Source organism: Rhinolophus sinicus, chromosome 3 (genome assembly GCF_057876585.1).
Source record: "Rhinolophus sinicus isolate RSI-liver-muscle chromosome 3, RSI-T2T, whole genome shotgun sequence".
NCBI lineage: Eukaryota > Metazoa > Chordata > Mammalia > Chiroptera > Rhinolophidae > Rhinolophus > Rhinolophus sinicus.
The window spans coordinates 4,041,247-4,057,800 of NC_142503.1; the positions used below are offsets into that span (position 1 = coordinate 4,041,247).

General features: G+C 50.7%; 1 protein-coding gene and 1 long non-coding RNA gene across 2 annotated transcripts in view; one reads left to right on the forward strand and one right to left on the reverse strand.

Annotated features, from left to right (window-relative positions):
* Positions 1-3,032: 3,032 nt before the first annotated feature.
* On the reverse strand, positions 3,033-5,377 carry LOC141570736 (uncharacterized). The gene is made up of 3 exons (XR_012495194.2): positions 4,931-5,377; positions 4,540-4,672; positions 3,033-3,781 (listed from the first exon to the last, which is right to left on the reverse strand). It is a non-coding gene; the product is annotated as an uncharacterized LOC141570736 (long non-coding RNA).
* A 658-nt stretch (positions 5,378-6,035) lies between these two features.
* The window catches only part of UBE2QL1 (ubiquitin conjugating enzyme E2 QL1), a 37,134-nt gene continuing 26,615 nt past the window's right edge, over positions 6,036-16,554 (forward strand). The window contains exon 1 of the mRNA XM_019743382.3: positions 6,036-7,317. Coding sequence (XP_019598941.2) covers positions 6,556-7,317 — 762 coding nt within the window. The 5' untranslated portion in view covers positions 6,036-6,555. The remainder of the gene's footprint in view (positions 7,318-16,554) is intronic.

Sequence of the window (16,554 nt, forward strand, 5' to 3'; positions counted from 1 at the left end):
AAGATCACACACATGCATGATCTAAAACCCTTCATTTTATAGTTTTACTCCCCTCACTTGAGCTGTTAAAAATTCACGTAGGAAACTACACGTAGTAAAAACTTCTAACCGACTCCCAGCGTCCATATCTCCATTTCTTTCTAGTGAGTTGAAGCTGGCACCTGCTTTCCAGCAAGAGTGTACGTCTCTCAGACGCCTTTGGAGCTGGGATGGAACGGGATATGACTAAAGGTGGTGTAGGTAACGTCCAAGGCATTGAATTACAGGCATTTCCAGAATCAGCAAAAGGCAGCCACTGAAACTGCCCCTGAAGCTATGTGGTAACTGCCTTGTTCTATTACATACAAGAGCAATGCACTTCTTACGTCGTTGAGCATCTGGGTTATTTTTAAAGTGTTTTAACTAATACAAGATATATTATTTTAAAATAGAAACAATGCAGGGAATGATACATTACTTAAAATTTCACATGAATTAGTTTAACCAGCCATTTTCTTCCAGAATCCTTGAAGTTCAGTCAAAGACACCCTGGTACCTGGAAGGGTGCCCACCCAGTGCTGATGGCAGACTTCCTTAATCAAGGACCATGTTTCCCTCTAAGCCCAACACTTACCCTTCTGAACACAGCACCGCTGGCAGCTTCTACTAAATGATCCAAGTTGCCAAGGTGATAAAACCCCCTTGCCATCCTGAGTGAGGTTTGTATGGAAAACAGCAAACTGAGGTGGTCACTAAAGTGAAGGCTTTGAGAACTAAGTTAGAGAGTGGCGGGTAGTGGGTGACGGAGGATGGGTCAGGGAGTGGCGGGCAGTACGTGATGAAGGATGCCACAGAGCTGTGCTCTGTGTGGGCACCATTTCCAGCAGGGGCAGTGTACATTGGATAGACATTCTACAAGTCAGAGTCTTGCTTACAAACAGTAGAGTTCATCTACTACAAAGAATGTATAAGTGTCATTTAAAGAATCTCCAGGATGGTCAGAAATTTGATTTGGAGGCTACATCGCCTGAATGACATTCAAATTATACCACTGAACCCCCTCCATGGAGACCCTACTGTTCCGGCCAGGGTACAAGCATGGAGATGGAACTGTCCGCTCTGAGCTTCAAACCCCGGGAGGAGTGGCTGCTGCCTCTGAAATCTGAATCACCAGGTCCCCTAACAAGGACTAACCCTCTGTGGGCCTCCATCTTCTAACCAGAAGTTCTGCTCTGGTGCAGCGGATTGGCTGAGACAAAGCCTGTGCATGGCTGTAAGGAAGTCAGGGAAAGCACGTCTCTGGCTTCAAGTGAGTTAGGGAGTGGTGGGTAGACAGAAGAATCATAGGGGCTGTATTGGTTATCTATTGCTGCATAACAAATTGTCCCCAAACATGACGGCCTAAACGAACAATGTTCTTTCTTATCTCTCACAGTTTCTTTGGGTAGGGAACTCAGTCAGGACATACTGGGGATAGCCTGTTTTTGCTTCCCAATGTCTGGGGCCTCAGCCGGAAGCCTCAAAAGCTGGGGCCAGAATCATGTGAGGACAAGTTCACTCACATGTCTGGTGGGATCTGCAAAGACCTTCACTTGACTGAAGGTTGGACACCCTTCACCTGGCCTCTCTACACAGCTTGGGCTTCCACACAACATGGCTGGGTCCCCCAGGCAAGCATCCTGAAAGAAAGCAGTCAGAGCCTGCACTTTTTTATGACCCAGCCTCAGAAGTGACATGGCTTCACTGCATGCTCCTACTCCACTGATCAGAGCGCTCACAGCCCCATCCGCCCAGACTCAGGAGGAGGGAGCACAGAGCCCACGTTTTCCTAGGAAGAGTGACAAGAGGAAGAAGGACGCGTAGGATGGGACCCATATCCAGGCATGGCCAGCTTTGGGAAAGCCCGTCTGCCACAGGAGGGAAATTTTCCAGACACAGGAAGGGCTGCTAAAGTGCTAGTGGACAAAAAGCAGGATAGACGTCCTTCACCATCTATTTCAGATCGGCACTGCTCACCTCGTGCAACGCCCTTCTTCCCTTTTCTAGCCTTCCTTCCCTTCCTCTCTTCCTGCCCCCCTGCTCTTCGCCTCCATGAAGGCCTGTGGAATGTGGCACTGTGAGGAGAGCCTCGAACAGGCACCACGAGTGGGTACCAGGCTCCCTCTCCCACCACCTTTTGTATGACTTTGGGCAAGAGCGTCACTGCTGTGGCTTCGGATGTCTGTGCTATAAAATGAAAGGTTGAGTTTTTAATTAAACAACAAAACACGTGTGTGTCCATGTGTGTCTTAAGTAAATGCTGAGGTAAGTATGGAACATTCCTTGATGTTATATAATATAGAGGAAGATGTAATACATAGGAAAGCTACTATATATTATATATCTTATATGTGACACACACACATATTGCTTGGGAGGGCATTTGAGATAAGGCAGAGTGCCATCTAAGTGCCAACTTGATGACTGATAAATGAATGACTTAATAGGTCATGTGACCCAATGAGGTCAGAGATCCACATTCTGCTGCCTTGCAGTGAAGTCTTCTAACAGGAAATGTCGTTTTGTTTTTGTTTTTAATTTTGACAGTGATCTTAAACCTTTGTCCCAGATGATAAACAATATGTATGAATTGGGGGCAGGTATTTTGAGGTGGTCTGGCTGACGCCTTGACAACTCTATGAGGTTGGCAGAAATAGGACCAACTGGGAAAACGGGCACAGTCCTCTGAGGCAAAGAATAAATGGGCAAACCCCAGTTCTGCATCTCTTCATAAAAACTGCCCCTGGAGACAGCTGACCCCTGGAACCACTCACTTGGATGCTCATGGGGAGTCATTGGCAGGCACAATGCAATTTCCCAGTAAGGGACACTTGTGGTAACCAGTGTTTCCTCCTCCCTTCCTTCCTTTCATGGTGGATTGGCCCAAGTTCTCTCTCTCTGTCTCTGTCTCGCTCTCTGTCTCGCTCTCTCTCCCCAGACGTTCCCTAACCATTCCCCGCCCTTCCCCATCACTACTTGTGAACAGAGGAGGAGATAGAGACCCACAGTGTCCTTAGAGATTATTTTATTTAACTAAATGCTCTCAATTCAACGCTCCCAATGTTGTAAACTTAATCTTCAATAAGCTAATTTTTAAAGTTTGCTAATATTTTTTCATTATAATTGCAATATATTCCTTTTCAGAATATTTTAAAATCAAATAGAAGTGAATAACTATAGCAACAAAATGTCATCTCTACACATGCTTGTCTGGGTAGGTATCCATTCATCGAAGTGGGACTTTCTAGAATCTTCTGGGATATGAGAAGGAGGACGTTTGCCAGCCACACTGGCCCCTACCATCCTGTCACATAAGCAAATGTTTGGGTCCATGGACCGGGGAACTGAGGAGGGAGTAAGCTGAGAACACTTATCTGTGCTAACATGGTAATTGTTACCATTTATTTTTCTTTCTCCTTGTCTTTTTTCCTACCCACGGTTTTACATAGTGGATAGAATTTTGCACTCTGTCTTGTCACTTAAAATTATTATGCTGATCATATTTTCATCTTGCTATATAATGTTATTGCTGCATAATATACACTCGGGTAGATTAGGTATAATTCACCTAACACTTCCCCCTGGTTGTAACTTTAGGTTGTTTCCAATTTTTAATTAACATTTGGCCTTAGACCTGTAAGGAGTTGATCATTGACGCTGTGTGCCAGGTACGTAACAAGGAAGGTGACCACCATCTCATGTGCCGGCCGGTCTTGCTTTGGCCTCTTGTCCCAGCCTCAGTATTAACTGTAATCCTTTCACTCTCAAGGAAAAAAAAAAAATCTGCATTCAGACAATAAATTATACGATCACTCTAGTAATGATTCCATTCAAAAATAAAGGGCTTGCAGACAGTTCCCTGGGATTTTAAACCATTCCCAAACCACATGAGACAACATCCTGAGCCCCGCCCAAGGTCAACTGATTCTGTGGTGATGACAATCACATGGTAGAGGCTTTGTCACCTCCAGGACCTTGGGAATTGGGGCTGAGAGGCCCATGTCACAGACCTGGCAGTTCAGTGTGCCATCTGGAGCAGATGGTCAACCACCAGCTCAGGCCATGGAGGCACAGGGACCAGGTCGGAGCACATGACTGAGCTGGGCCAGCTGCTGAGCATCTTCAAAACTCAGTTTCTTCACCAAAAAAAGGGTCGGATAAAACCTGAGAGGGTTTCTGCCTGCGAATCCTACCAATGTCACCTTTCAGCCTTTTCATATCCCTCTTCCCACAGGTGAAATGAACTCACAGTACTTAACAGACAAACATTGTCATCTTCCTTCTCAACCCATCTTTAAAAAACAGAGCAAGATGGAGCAGAGTCACCAAAGAAGCCCCTGAGACCGGGACAAACAGACCTTCAGTAGCTTGCAGCTAAGATTCTGTCATCAGCCACTGGTCTTGCCTGGGCCACTGCCCTGCCCAGTCCCACCCACTTGAGCACAGCCCCTCCCCGCCCCCCAGAACTGCACCTGGTGGGGGGGGACAGCACTACAGGGTGCAGGGTGCGTGCCTGCTCACCTGTAGGGCGTGTGAGGATTATGCTGACACCTGGCTCTCCTGGAAGACAGCCCCAGAAAAGCGAACCCCAGACCCATACTCGTGTCGGCAGCGGCCTGAAGAGGTATTGTTCACAATCGAAGTGTTTCATAATCTGGAAAAAGTGAAAATGATATAGACATTCTTTTAAAAAATCATGGTCACCCCAATAAATTTAATACTAAAATAATCATGCTGGCATCAGAATGCACATGCTCCACTGACAAACTTAGAGGTTCCCCAAGTTGAAAGCCAAACCAGGAACAGCGGTGAAGCTTAGAGTCCTTAGCCATTTAGGTTTACGGGGTAATTTTCCCTATACGTCAGTGGTCATCTCCGCCTCTCACCGCTGCCCAGGGTTGGCCAGACTCACTAAACTGCGTGGCAGCGCGCTTTCTGCAAACATTGAAGCTTTTCTGGTTCCCAGGACGTTCCAGCTTCTGAGGCTCAACATTTTTTTTGCTCGAAATTTCCACAGATAAAAATAAGTTTCAAGCGTTAAAGGCAAAAAGGGAGGGGAGGGATGAAAGCGTCCAGGTTCAAGGAGGCTCTACTCCCCTTCCGCGGGCAGTCCCGGGGTCAGCTGTGGGTACAGAGGACTCCGGGGGCCGCAGAGGCGCCTGCCCCGCGCCCTGAGCACCCGCGGGCGCCAACGTTGGACGTTTCCCCGCAGTCTTTTGGAAACCAGCAGAAAGCCAGTGTTCCGTGGTCCCCTCCTCGGGGGATCCCTGTTCAGAATGCAGGGACCCTCCTGCGTGGCGGACCGGAGGGGAATCGGCCGGGGCAGCAGGATAAATTCGCGTAACGTTAACCCTTTAAAGTCGTGACTGAAGGGACTTTAGGAGGTTTGCGGTGGGCAAGTTCCCCGCATCGTCTTCCGCCGGCCCTGATCCTTCCATCAGCCTTTATGAAAGCGTCGCCGCCCCTGGTCCCCTGGTCCTGCCCCACGCCGGCCCAGGATTGCTGTGTGGGACGTCAGGCTCCATCTGGTCCCAGGGAATCAATAACCAGGTTGCTTTCCACGCTTCCCACTTCCTCTTCCCCTCCAGATTGTTCTACCAGGGTTAAGTGAGGTCGGAGGCTTGGGCTTCGGGACAGGGGGGTGGGGTTGGGGGTGGCGAGCCCGTATCCCAGGCAAAAGGACCGGAGTCTGTGAGACCCCCATTAGCGCTCGCTCTAGCGCGACCCATCTCCCCTGGTCCCCACCCTCGCGCCGGCTTCTGCCAGCTGGACGGCCTCGCGCGTGGAGACCCCGCAGCGCGGCACCCCGCCGGCCCGGCGCGCGCCGCTGTCTCCCCCCAGCGGCCGTGCGCGTGGCGCCGCGGGAGCCGGGCGGCGGGCGGCGGGCGGGCGGGCGGGCGGGCGGGGCGGCTCGGCGAAGGCACGCCCGCGGCTCCGCCCCGCGTCCCCCTCCGGCTGGCAGGGCCGCCCCCTCCGCGCCGCGCTCAGCTCAGACAGAGCAGCCGCCTCTGCAATGTCAGCAGCCGCAGCGGCGGCGGCGACGCGAGTGGCAGCGGCCGGGGCCCCGCGGTAGCCGCCAGCGCGGCACGGCCCGGCGGGCGCTCACGGCGGGAGCCCGCGGCCACCTCGCTGCCTCCGGGGCGCTGCGGGCGACTCTGCGCGCCCCGGCGCGGCGCTTGGACTCCAGGCCAGCCGGGCTGCGGCCGCGCACAAAGGACTGTGGACACCGGGCTCCGGGGGCTGCGCCCAGAGAGCGGCTCGGGGACGGCCAGCCACGCCGCGTCTCCTCCACGCCTCCGCTCCCCGGCGGCTGGAGCGGGAGCCGGAGCGGGCCCCGTCATATGACAGCGGCGACAGCGGCGGGGGAGCGCTCTTGCTGCCGGCTCCGCTGCGCCACGGCCGCCGGCGCCGGCGGTGGCCCGCACCGAGCCCCGCTGAGTGTTCGCCTATCGCCGCCGCCCCGCGCCCCCCGCGCCCAGGCTTTCGGGCTCCGGGGGCAGGAGCCGAGGGGAGCCCCACGCCGGCGCCAAGCCTAAAATGGCCACGCTGCTCCGCAAAATCGGGCTGATCCGCCTGCACAACCGGGACACCGAGGACCCCAAGCACCATCACAACCACCGCGGCGGCGGCGGCCAGCAAAGCGCGTCGCTGCGCGGCAAGGGCGGCGCCAAGAGCGGCGGCCACAAGCAGCAGCAACAGCAGCCCCCCGGGGGCGCGGGCGACGCCAGCCCCGGGCCGCGCAAGGGCAAGCGCGCGCCGGAGCTGGCCCCGCGCGACAAGCTGCCGCAGCCGGCCGCCGGGGCGGCGGGGGCAGCGGGCTCCGGGGGTCCCCGGGAGCGGGCGGCGGGCGCCAGGGCGGGGCCCGGCCCGGCGGGGGCGGCGGGCGGCAGCCTGGTGCCCGCGGCGCGCCAGCAGCACTGCGCGCAGGTGCGCAGCCGGCGGCTCATGAAGGAGCTGCAGGACATCGCGCGCCTCAGTGACCGCTTCATCTCCGTGGAGCTGGTGGACGACAGCCTCTTCGACTGGAACGTGAAGCTGCACCAGGTGGACAAGGATTCGGTGCTGTGGCAGGACATGAAGGAGACCAACACCGAGTTCATCCTGCTCAACCTCACCTTCCCCGACAACTTCCCCTTCTCGCCGCCCTTCATGCGGGTGCTCAGCCCGCGCCTGGAGAACGGCTACGTGCTGGACGGCGGCGCCATCTGCATGGAGCTGCTCACGCCGCGCGGCTGGTCCAGCGCCTACACCGTGGAGGCCGTCATGCGCCAGTTCGCCGCCAGCCTGGTCAAGGGCCAGGTAAGCGGGGAGGGGCTGGGGCGCGCGTTCCCCCGACTCTCTCCCTCCTGACCCGGGCTGCCCGTGCGCGCGGGGCTCTTTGCAAACCAGCCTCCAACCCGGAGACGTTTCCGGCGCCCCGCTTCTTTTCCCAAAGCATTATCTTTCTTGCCTACTTTTCCATCTCGTCTCTCCCGGTCCCCCGCCCTGTCTGCGCTGGTCTCTCGCTTGCTCCCTCTCTCCTTGTCTCCAGAATTCGCTCTGTCCTGCTTTCCCCGTCCTTACTCCCCTCATCGCCCCGCTATACCCTCCTCTTCCTCTTCTCTTTCTCTTCTCACCCTACCCCTCCCCTGTGGTCCCTCCGCCCTACCCCTCTATCCTCTGCCCTTCGTCCCCTTCTCCTCTCCCCGGCTACTCTTCCCTTTCCAGCTGTCCACCATTTCCTATCTCTCTCTCCCTCTCTCCCTTTCCCCATATCCCCCACTCTCTTCCCCTCCCTCTCCCATTCCCCCCATCTGCGTCTCCCCATCTTCTGTCCCCATAATCTCCGTGAAGGTGGGACTTTATGTCTGCCTCAGGATTCAAGCGTCCAACCTAGTTTATAACCTCCCCCCAACACACACATTTCCTCCCCAACGTCTCAGGTGGGTGCTTTGCAGGTGGGGTGCTCTGCAGAGGGTCAGCCTCCCGCTGGTATATCTGCTCCGGAGGCTATGCTTGCTTTTCCTTAGAGCATGTAGTGCAAAGGTGAGAATTTCACTCTTGAGAAATTTCACTGGAGAGGCAGAGGTGTGGTGTGACTGGTTCCTTAAGGGACAAGGCCAGACTCTGTCAAGGAAATGCCTGGTCCCTGCCCCTTCCAGGACCTTCACCCCTGGGAGGGTAGATGTTCAAGGTCTTGGTCTCTCTCAGACTCGTTTCTTTCTTTGGTTTCCTCGTGCCCCCAGAAGAAGTTAAATCCTTTATCAGGGCTAAAGATTGTTCACTAAATACTGAAATAAGGGATGAGTTTGAGTGTCCTCACCTCTTGCACCAGATGGCAGCTTTACTGAAAAGAAACCGTGGAGGACTTGAGAGGGAGAATGAATGAATCTTCTGAAGTGTGTTGTCCCCCCACCACCACCACCACTCCCTGCAGACAAGTGTGAGGTTTCAGATTCCCACGTTACATGCTCTCGATCGTGTTCAAGTCAGCTGATGTTTTCCAGAATCGATATTAAACGTTACTTAATAAAATGACATTTTTATACAGGCATCTTTTAGATTTATGAAGAATCGTTGTTTTGTTTAGAAGACCCTGAATGACCTCAATTTGATCTTTCTACAGCTGGCACATCAGAAGCGATCAGTCCCCTGTCACCTACCCCTGTCCCTTTCACTGCGGAATTTTTCACACTAATCAAATAACGCTCGTTCTGCCAATTTCACTAGAGCTGGAGCTCCTGGAGTACCAAGCCAGTAGCGTCCTCACTCCAGTGGAGAAAGGCACTTAATTCTTGACTAAGGTCTGTTGTTACCAAGTAACTATCCTGCTGGTCTGTCTTTTCTGGGGCTTAGGTTCCACTTATTTCTTGATCTGGAAATAGGATGGATGTGGCAGGTCCAGAAAGACATCTTTAACCGAGCAAGGTTTAACATCAGAAGTTCAGTGCTGCCTCTGGTGTGAGGAGACTGAGTCAACACAAGCCATGGGGGTGCAAAGGGGTCTCTTTGGTTTATTTTTCAAACGGGAGTATACAAATCATGTGGAAGCATGTTCTGCAGAAATGCCTTTGTTATTTGTTTCTGAAATCATTGCCACTCAGAACTCTCTGGAACTGTGTCTTACGTTCTTTCATTCTTCAGAGAGGCTGACTTTGGGGCTCAGGGGGAGAGGGGTGTCGTTTTGCCTTATAGAATCACAGAATCGTAACAGTTTAGACTTGGAAGAGGTCCTAGAGGTCACGTGGACTACAGTCTGCACTTTCAAAGATGCAGGAAAACAAAGACCTCAAGTTAGAAATAAGGACTATTTTTAAAACATACGTCTTAGTAAAGTAAGTGTCCTTCATGTTTACGTTGATGCTATGAGTAATAGTTCTATTTGCGCTCATGTACTTCTACAAAGTGTTAAAATAGACAGATCCTTGTGCATATATTTCTTTTCTTCGTAATCAGCATTGAGTCTTGCAAACAGTTTGCAAGTTAGAGACTTCAGGGCTGAAAGTCATTATCGACATGTTTATTTATTAATTTCAAAATCGTACCTAATTGAACTAAGGGCCTGCCACCCAGCATACTGTGTTATATTCCCTATTCTAAATTCTAGTGCATCAAATATCTGAAATGAAGGTGAGAACTCAGCAAGGCATTAAAATACCAATTCAGTTTCCTTGTGTTTTCCATGCTGACTTCATCCGTAAGAGAGTAATGCAGGCCACACATAAACTGTTTGAAATGCAGTGTAAGAAGAGGAGAAATGAAGGGTCATTAATGTTTCAGGATTCTGTGCACGGAAGGAGGCGAACGCGTTTCAGGAACCTAAGTGCTATTGTGCCTTCCCCACCTCATGAATTCCTTCCCTACAGATTGCTCATTGCACATACTATAGTTAAAGGTAAGGCTTTGGGGAAGCCCTCAAAATACCCGAGTAGGTATTCAAAGAGAACCAGGAGTGCTACCTAACCAGAAATTACTTTAAAAGAAAGGAATCATTTCATTCTAGTTCCATTCCTCCATCTGTTGGCATCTCTTTTTAGGATTTGTTTTGCTTAAGTGAAAAGTCAGAAAAGGCTCCTTTCCCCCTTTCATAATCGCTTGGCTTTACTTTCTGAATTGAGGATGTACCACGTTGATTTTGTTTCTGCACCTTTAGAGAAACTGTAAAGTGATTTTAAGGATTTAATTGGTAAGATTATGATAAAAAGATCTGCTTAACTGTTTTGTGTGCAAAATAAAAAACTGAGGGCTTATCACATGATATGATCAATTCAGTCATTTCCCAAGGCCTTTGCCTGACTCTTTGGTCCATGTCATCAAAATCTCTGATATGCTGCTTTATGGATTGTGGTTGCTTTAAATGAAATCAACATAAATTTCTTGTATGCTGCATTCTGTGTGGAGACAGCGACATACAGGCTTCCCACTTCTCTACTGGCCGTGACTAGGCCCTCTTTTGACTACATAGAGACATTTCAGGTAACTGTTTTGGTTGTCTGCAATTGGATGAAAATTCCTGTACTTTTAAAATGAACTGCTGACAATCTTCAAAGTTTAAGCCATTATTTATACCGTTTATCCTTTATTGAACCCAAAGAAGCCAGCTCATAGTTCCTGTACAGGACTTTTGACATCCGAAAGCTGTAAGATGTTGGTCTTGAAACCATAAGTAGCTGCGATGGTAGCACAGTGCTTGCATCTTGCAGGCAGCTTAAGGTAGAAGATCACGTGGGCAGAGATAACACAGGACAGACGCTGTGAACCTGGACTGAGGACTCGCAGCGGTGCCTCCACGGTTCTGCCGGAAATGCCCGGAGCTCGCTGGCTTAGCCTCCAGGTGTGGGTCCTGGAGTAACTGGGTGACTGGACAGAGACCCTCTTCTTGCAGTTGTGTGAGCAGAAGGGTCCCCAAAAGCCACTTGAGGGAACAGTAACTCAGGGTTCTGTTTTCATACCTGCTCACCTTTTGAGTGTCCCTTTTTAAAATTAACTAGATGTGGCCAGGAAGAGGGGACAGATGACACTTGAAAGACAGTTCCTTAGCCCTCCTCTGTCCCCTCAGAGCCAGCCACATGGCTGGACCCACCATGAAGACGATGATGATGATCGTGATGGTAAAGATGATAACAGCACAGCTAACACTGGCTGTGTGCTCCGGGCCACGCTCTGGGCCAGCTGAGGCCCGAGGCTGTGTCTCCTCGCTTGTTCTGCTGTGTGGATGGTCCCCGCACAGGTGAGGAAGCTGCAGGCCCACAGTCAGCTATAGTTCACACACGTCGTGTTAGAATACGAGCAGTGAGTACAAAGGCTCTGAACACAGCCCACACCAGCAAAAGCTGTCCAAAAGGCACAGTCAAGCCCGGGCCATGGAAGCCCCTGCTGTCCCCAGGTGGTGGTCTGAATTGTGACCTGCGTGATAAGCCTTTGTGTCCCCAGAAAACAGATATGCATCCAGCCGTCAGCAAAGACTGAGAATAACAGGACTGAAGCAGCCTCAGATCTTAGAAAAGTTGGTCAGGACGGTTATGTTTACTTGACAGCGCTGGCTTCTGGGGCTTTTGAATAAAGGAAACCGGCAGATGTGGCCACTTGATGGAATGTGATGAGGAAAGGGCTCTGCAGATCAGCTTTGGTGATAACGCACATCTCTGAGATTGACTTTGGGCCTTAAAGGGGTCTGCACCGGGGACGTCATTGAGAATCGTGTGTGTATGTGTGTGTATATGTGTGTGTGTGTATATATATGTGTGTGTATATGTGTGTGTGTGCAAATGTGCACACGTGCGCGCACACGCACACCCCACAGCTGTTTTCAGAGCTTCTTCCAAAGCACAAGGCCTAAAAACAGCACTTGACTTATTTGACTTGTGGCTGGAAAATCTCCAGGTCTTAGCAGAAAAACTGGTGAGGATGAACAGCGCTTTGTGTTGCTACACTGTAATAATTTCCCGTGTTTCCAAACCGTGTTGTATCAGCCTGCTAGGGCTGCTGTAACAAAGTGCCGCAGACTGGGGCCTTAAATACCAGACATTTGTCATTCCCAGTTCTGGGGGCTGGAAGTCTGAGACCCGGGTGTCGGCAGGGTGGGCTCCTCCTGAGGCTGAGGGAGGAGCTGCTCCGGGGCTCTCTGCTTGGTGCGTGGACCGCGTCTTCTCCGCGTCTTCTCCGCGTCTTCACACCGTCTTCCTTCTCTTCGTGTGTGTGTGACCCAGTCTCTCCTTGTAAGGACTCGGTCATACTGGCTTAGGGCCCACCCTTGTGACCTGCTTCCGTTGGTGTAGCCACATCCTGAGGTGCTGGGGTAGGACTCCAGCATGGGTTTTGTAGGGACACAGTTGCAGCCCTTAACAAGCCCCAACAGGAGTTCCTTAACCACTTCAACCTCTCATTTCTCTAGAGGCCAGGCTGGTTTGCAAAGGAACGGAAATGTGTAGGTGATGGAGAGCTTTGCCCACGAGGATGACTCTGCAGCTTGAGGTATCCAGGTGCTTGACTGTTCAGAGAAAAAATAGCTTGTTCCGATACCAAGTAGGGCAGGCAGGAGGATGCAGGCAGGGCCCTGCCTCCTAAAAATAGTCCCACGCCAACTGGGCGGCCCCACGGCTCAGCTCCCTGGCACGGTGCTTCCACCAGGGCTGATGGGACAGTTAATAATAGTAGTGACTCGCTTTGCCCTCAGTTGTCGACTTTGGAGAATCTAAACTTGCAAGAAGAATGTGTAAATGCATTTCCGTTTACTTTTCTGGTTGACATTAGGGATGTGAGAGGTTTGTTTTTCTTTTTAAGGGACAACATAGTTTGGGGGGGGGTTGTTTGTTTTTTAATGGAAAGTGCCAACATGGACAGTAAGTTGAAGTATGTTTTAAGTCTGAGACTCACCACCCAGCGTGCCCTTTCTCACCCGCAGGAATAGGTGTGTGTGAATCCAGGTGTAGCAGTCAGGCAGCCTCGGGTACCACTTTGGGGACGGCTAATTTGACGAAAACAAACAAACAAAAGCAGCCACCAGGTGTGGATTCTTTGAGCCACATTTCAAATCTCCTGAATCTTCATTTTTTGCTGTGTTGATAAGGTAGTGGGGAGGGGGATGGGTGACAGGTATAACTCCCTTCCTCTCTGCCAGTGGTTCTCTGCCAAGGCCATAAATTAGATGCCCTGGGGAGTGTTTACATTCTCCTAATGCCAGGGCCCTACCTTCGGAGACTCTGGCTTCCTGGTAGAGGCTTGTTGGAAAAGCTCCTACGTGATTCTACTGGGCGGCCAGGGTGAGAAAAGCCACCTGGACTCTCATCGTTTCCAGGTCCCCCTCTGGGTGCATCCTGCCACCAGCAGCCATGGCAGGGAGCGTCGGGTGGTGGTGGGTGTAACCGAAGCCCCTCACCATCCCCCCCCCACCTCGATGAGACTCCCTGTCCTCTGTCAACCATGACGGAGTGCCCTGGAAGCCCTGCCATCATAGAACCAAGTCCTTCCTCCCTGGACGGCGTGCGTAGACCAAGCGGGGTGTGAACCTGAGACCAGGACGTGTGCTCAAGACAGGTCACTCACCCTCGATTGGACACGGCTGGCAGTGCTCAGGTGCAGACCACCCAGACCTGTGGCTGCCTGGCTGACTCACACAGCACAGGTATGGAGAGCCTGCCATGTACCAGGCACTTGCTAGTCACACAGTGGTGGAGAAGAGACACGGAAAGTGCCTGCCGTGCAGAACTGATTGTCCGGTGAGGATACTACAAACCCATTCATATGTCTTCGGCATGTCGGCCAGCTTCGCAGTTACATTTTGCTTAACATTTGGGTACAGGTCATCTGTTGACCATACATGGACCTGACAACTGGCAGTGGCCTGTGTGTGCACTGGGGGCTTGGGAGAGGGGGGTCCAGGGATCAGCAGGGTCGTCACACTCCCCCACACTGTACCTACAGGTGGGGGAGACTTGACTCTTATGGTGAGGCCCAGCCTGTCATTCTGAACACTGCTTCACTGCTAATAAGTGGAAAAAGCAGGCATTTCCCAAAACACACAAAGTTGTAATGGCGGAAACATTTCCTGTAACGTCCATGCTTTCCTACCAGGGAGTCAGCAAACTATGATTAGGTTTACCTGTTTGTTTTTCCTCGTTGTCACACACTTCATTCATTCATTCATTCCTTCATTCATTCAGCACCCATGTGCTGAGGGTCTGCCATGACTTGGGCACCGTAGCCACCTCACTCTTGGCATTCCCAGGGCACTGCTTCCCATTCTGTGCATTCTCTGTCTTCTTCCTGGCTGTCTGCTGGGCCAGCTACTTTGGGGAGGCCAGGAGGAAGCAAGCTGAGGTAAGTGAGAGGACAGAGGACCCCAGGGTGAGGAAGTCTGGGGACGAAGCAGATCTGGGACAAATCAGGTGGCAAACGATTAGAAAAGGAGGGCAGGCCATGGCTGCAGGAGCTAGGAAAGGTCACCTGAACGTGCTCCTTCCCCACCCACGAGATTTGCTGGTCCGAGCACACACCCCATCCCTTCGCTTTGACCCCTCTTGCAATGCAGCATCCAGTTGCAAACGTGTATCAGCTGCTGTGCAAAATGTTTTATGGGTCATTCGATTAAATCCTCACAACAGCCTATGGGATGAGTGTTGTTGTTATTCCCATCTCACAGAGGAGGAAACTGAGGCTTGCTGAGGTCAAATCTGTGTCCAGGACAAGTGGCTAATAAAGAGTAGAGGTGAGTTGTCACCAGGCAACTCACCAGTGCCAGAGCCCTGTGGTTCTGACGAGCTGTCGGGGAGGCAAGTGGAAGCCACTCCACCAAGTAGCATGTGCAGCTTCGTTGTCCCCAGGGGTCCCTATGGCCTTAGGGGAAACATGGCAATGACATCGTGCTTGGTTTTCCTACAACCCCCAGAATCGATCCACGGGGAGGAGTGATGTATGCATCACATCTAACACATGGCACTGAATTATCAGCGAAGTTGGACCACGGTGGCGGTCCAAACATACCATCAACTTTTGTATCTATTGTGGGAAATGGGAGAATGTTTTCATTCTTGCAAACTGTAGAAGGAAGATAATTGTGGCTGCTTTATTTCTTCGATACACAAAAGGGAAAGGCATTTTAAAAATTCTGAAAATAACTCGAGAAAGAAATGCTCTTTGAACATAATTGTTACATTGGTGGAAACCACTCAGATTGAAGAAATTAATACTTTAAAAATAATTTCTGTAAAAGAAATACTAATTCTCTGTCACAATATTTGGCAAGCATTCTCAATATTTTTTTATTAAGAGTTCTTTGAGGAAAGAGATAAGGAATTGCTATCTTACAATGGATCTGATTACACTTGAAGTTGAAATGTTGTCAGCTCACTTGGGAATTGAAGGAAAACATTCTAGAAAAATGTTGTTAAGGGGATGCTTGCCATTTTTTGATCTTGAAATTCAGACATTTCCAAAAATCAGAATATGGAGTTGCAGAATTGATTACATATTGATTGTAATAGGAAGCAGCTATAATTATTGTATAAAGTGGGACATAATTATTAGAACAATTATTTTGGCCTTACTGATACATATGAATTAGGGCGATTTTTGCATCAAGCTGGGTGCCTATTTTTGCTTCCTGGGAACTACCAGTCGGGACTGGAGTGTAACTGTACAAAAACAGTGAAAACAGAAACATGAATGACAGCAGGGATTTATCTGTGTTGAGGTCTTTCACGGTTAGTGGCATAGCCCTACTCTCTACCCTGCTTCCCAGCCAGGGAAAAGCAGAAATATGGAGGAAACTTGAAACTGAATTTGTTACAAGCTTGAATTAATTGTAACTAGTTGACTATTATAAGCCTAGCAAATGTAACTTTTAAAAAGTCATCAAAATACTAAATCGTGTTTCTTTCATCTCGCTTGGTACAAAGGGACGGTATCTCATGGAAGCTTGCCTTGCGGCCCATGTGTGTGGAAGAGCTCTCCCCTGAGGTGGGGGCCCCCCCCCCAGAGCTGTCCAGGGAAGGCAGGGCACAGCAGAGCTAAGGGTTAGGGCCTCTGGGGAGTGCCCTCATCCCATATGAAGACGGCCTAAAACTAACCCAGGGTGGCAGCTGCCATCTGACCTCTCACAGACCTGCTTCTTTTTCCTTTGATCACTTTTATGATGTATATTATGGAAAAATCCTCATCTTAGCTCATAAAAGATCATTTCTCTAACTGTAGGATCAACCAGTAGAATTACGTAAAGCTTAAAGGAAATCATTTTAACTCATAAATAAAACTAATCTGATAAAAAGTGACTGAACTTTGCTGGATTGAATTAGGGTGATTTAGTAATTGTATTTAAAGGGGTATCCTGGCATCTGCCTTTTCATAGAGCGATGGAGGCCTCTTGGTTATTCCCCCAGATCAGTCAGAAAGGAATGGGAGACCCCAGAACCACTTCCTGCCACCTCTGGCCCCGACAAGGCCACCTGGAGAACTGCGTGGCCCCTCGGCATCTGGGGACACCTGCAGACCTCTCCTCAGAATAATATTTTGAAATGCACACAAGAAAATTCATAGGATTTCCAAGGAAAACAATTAGAG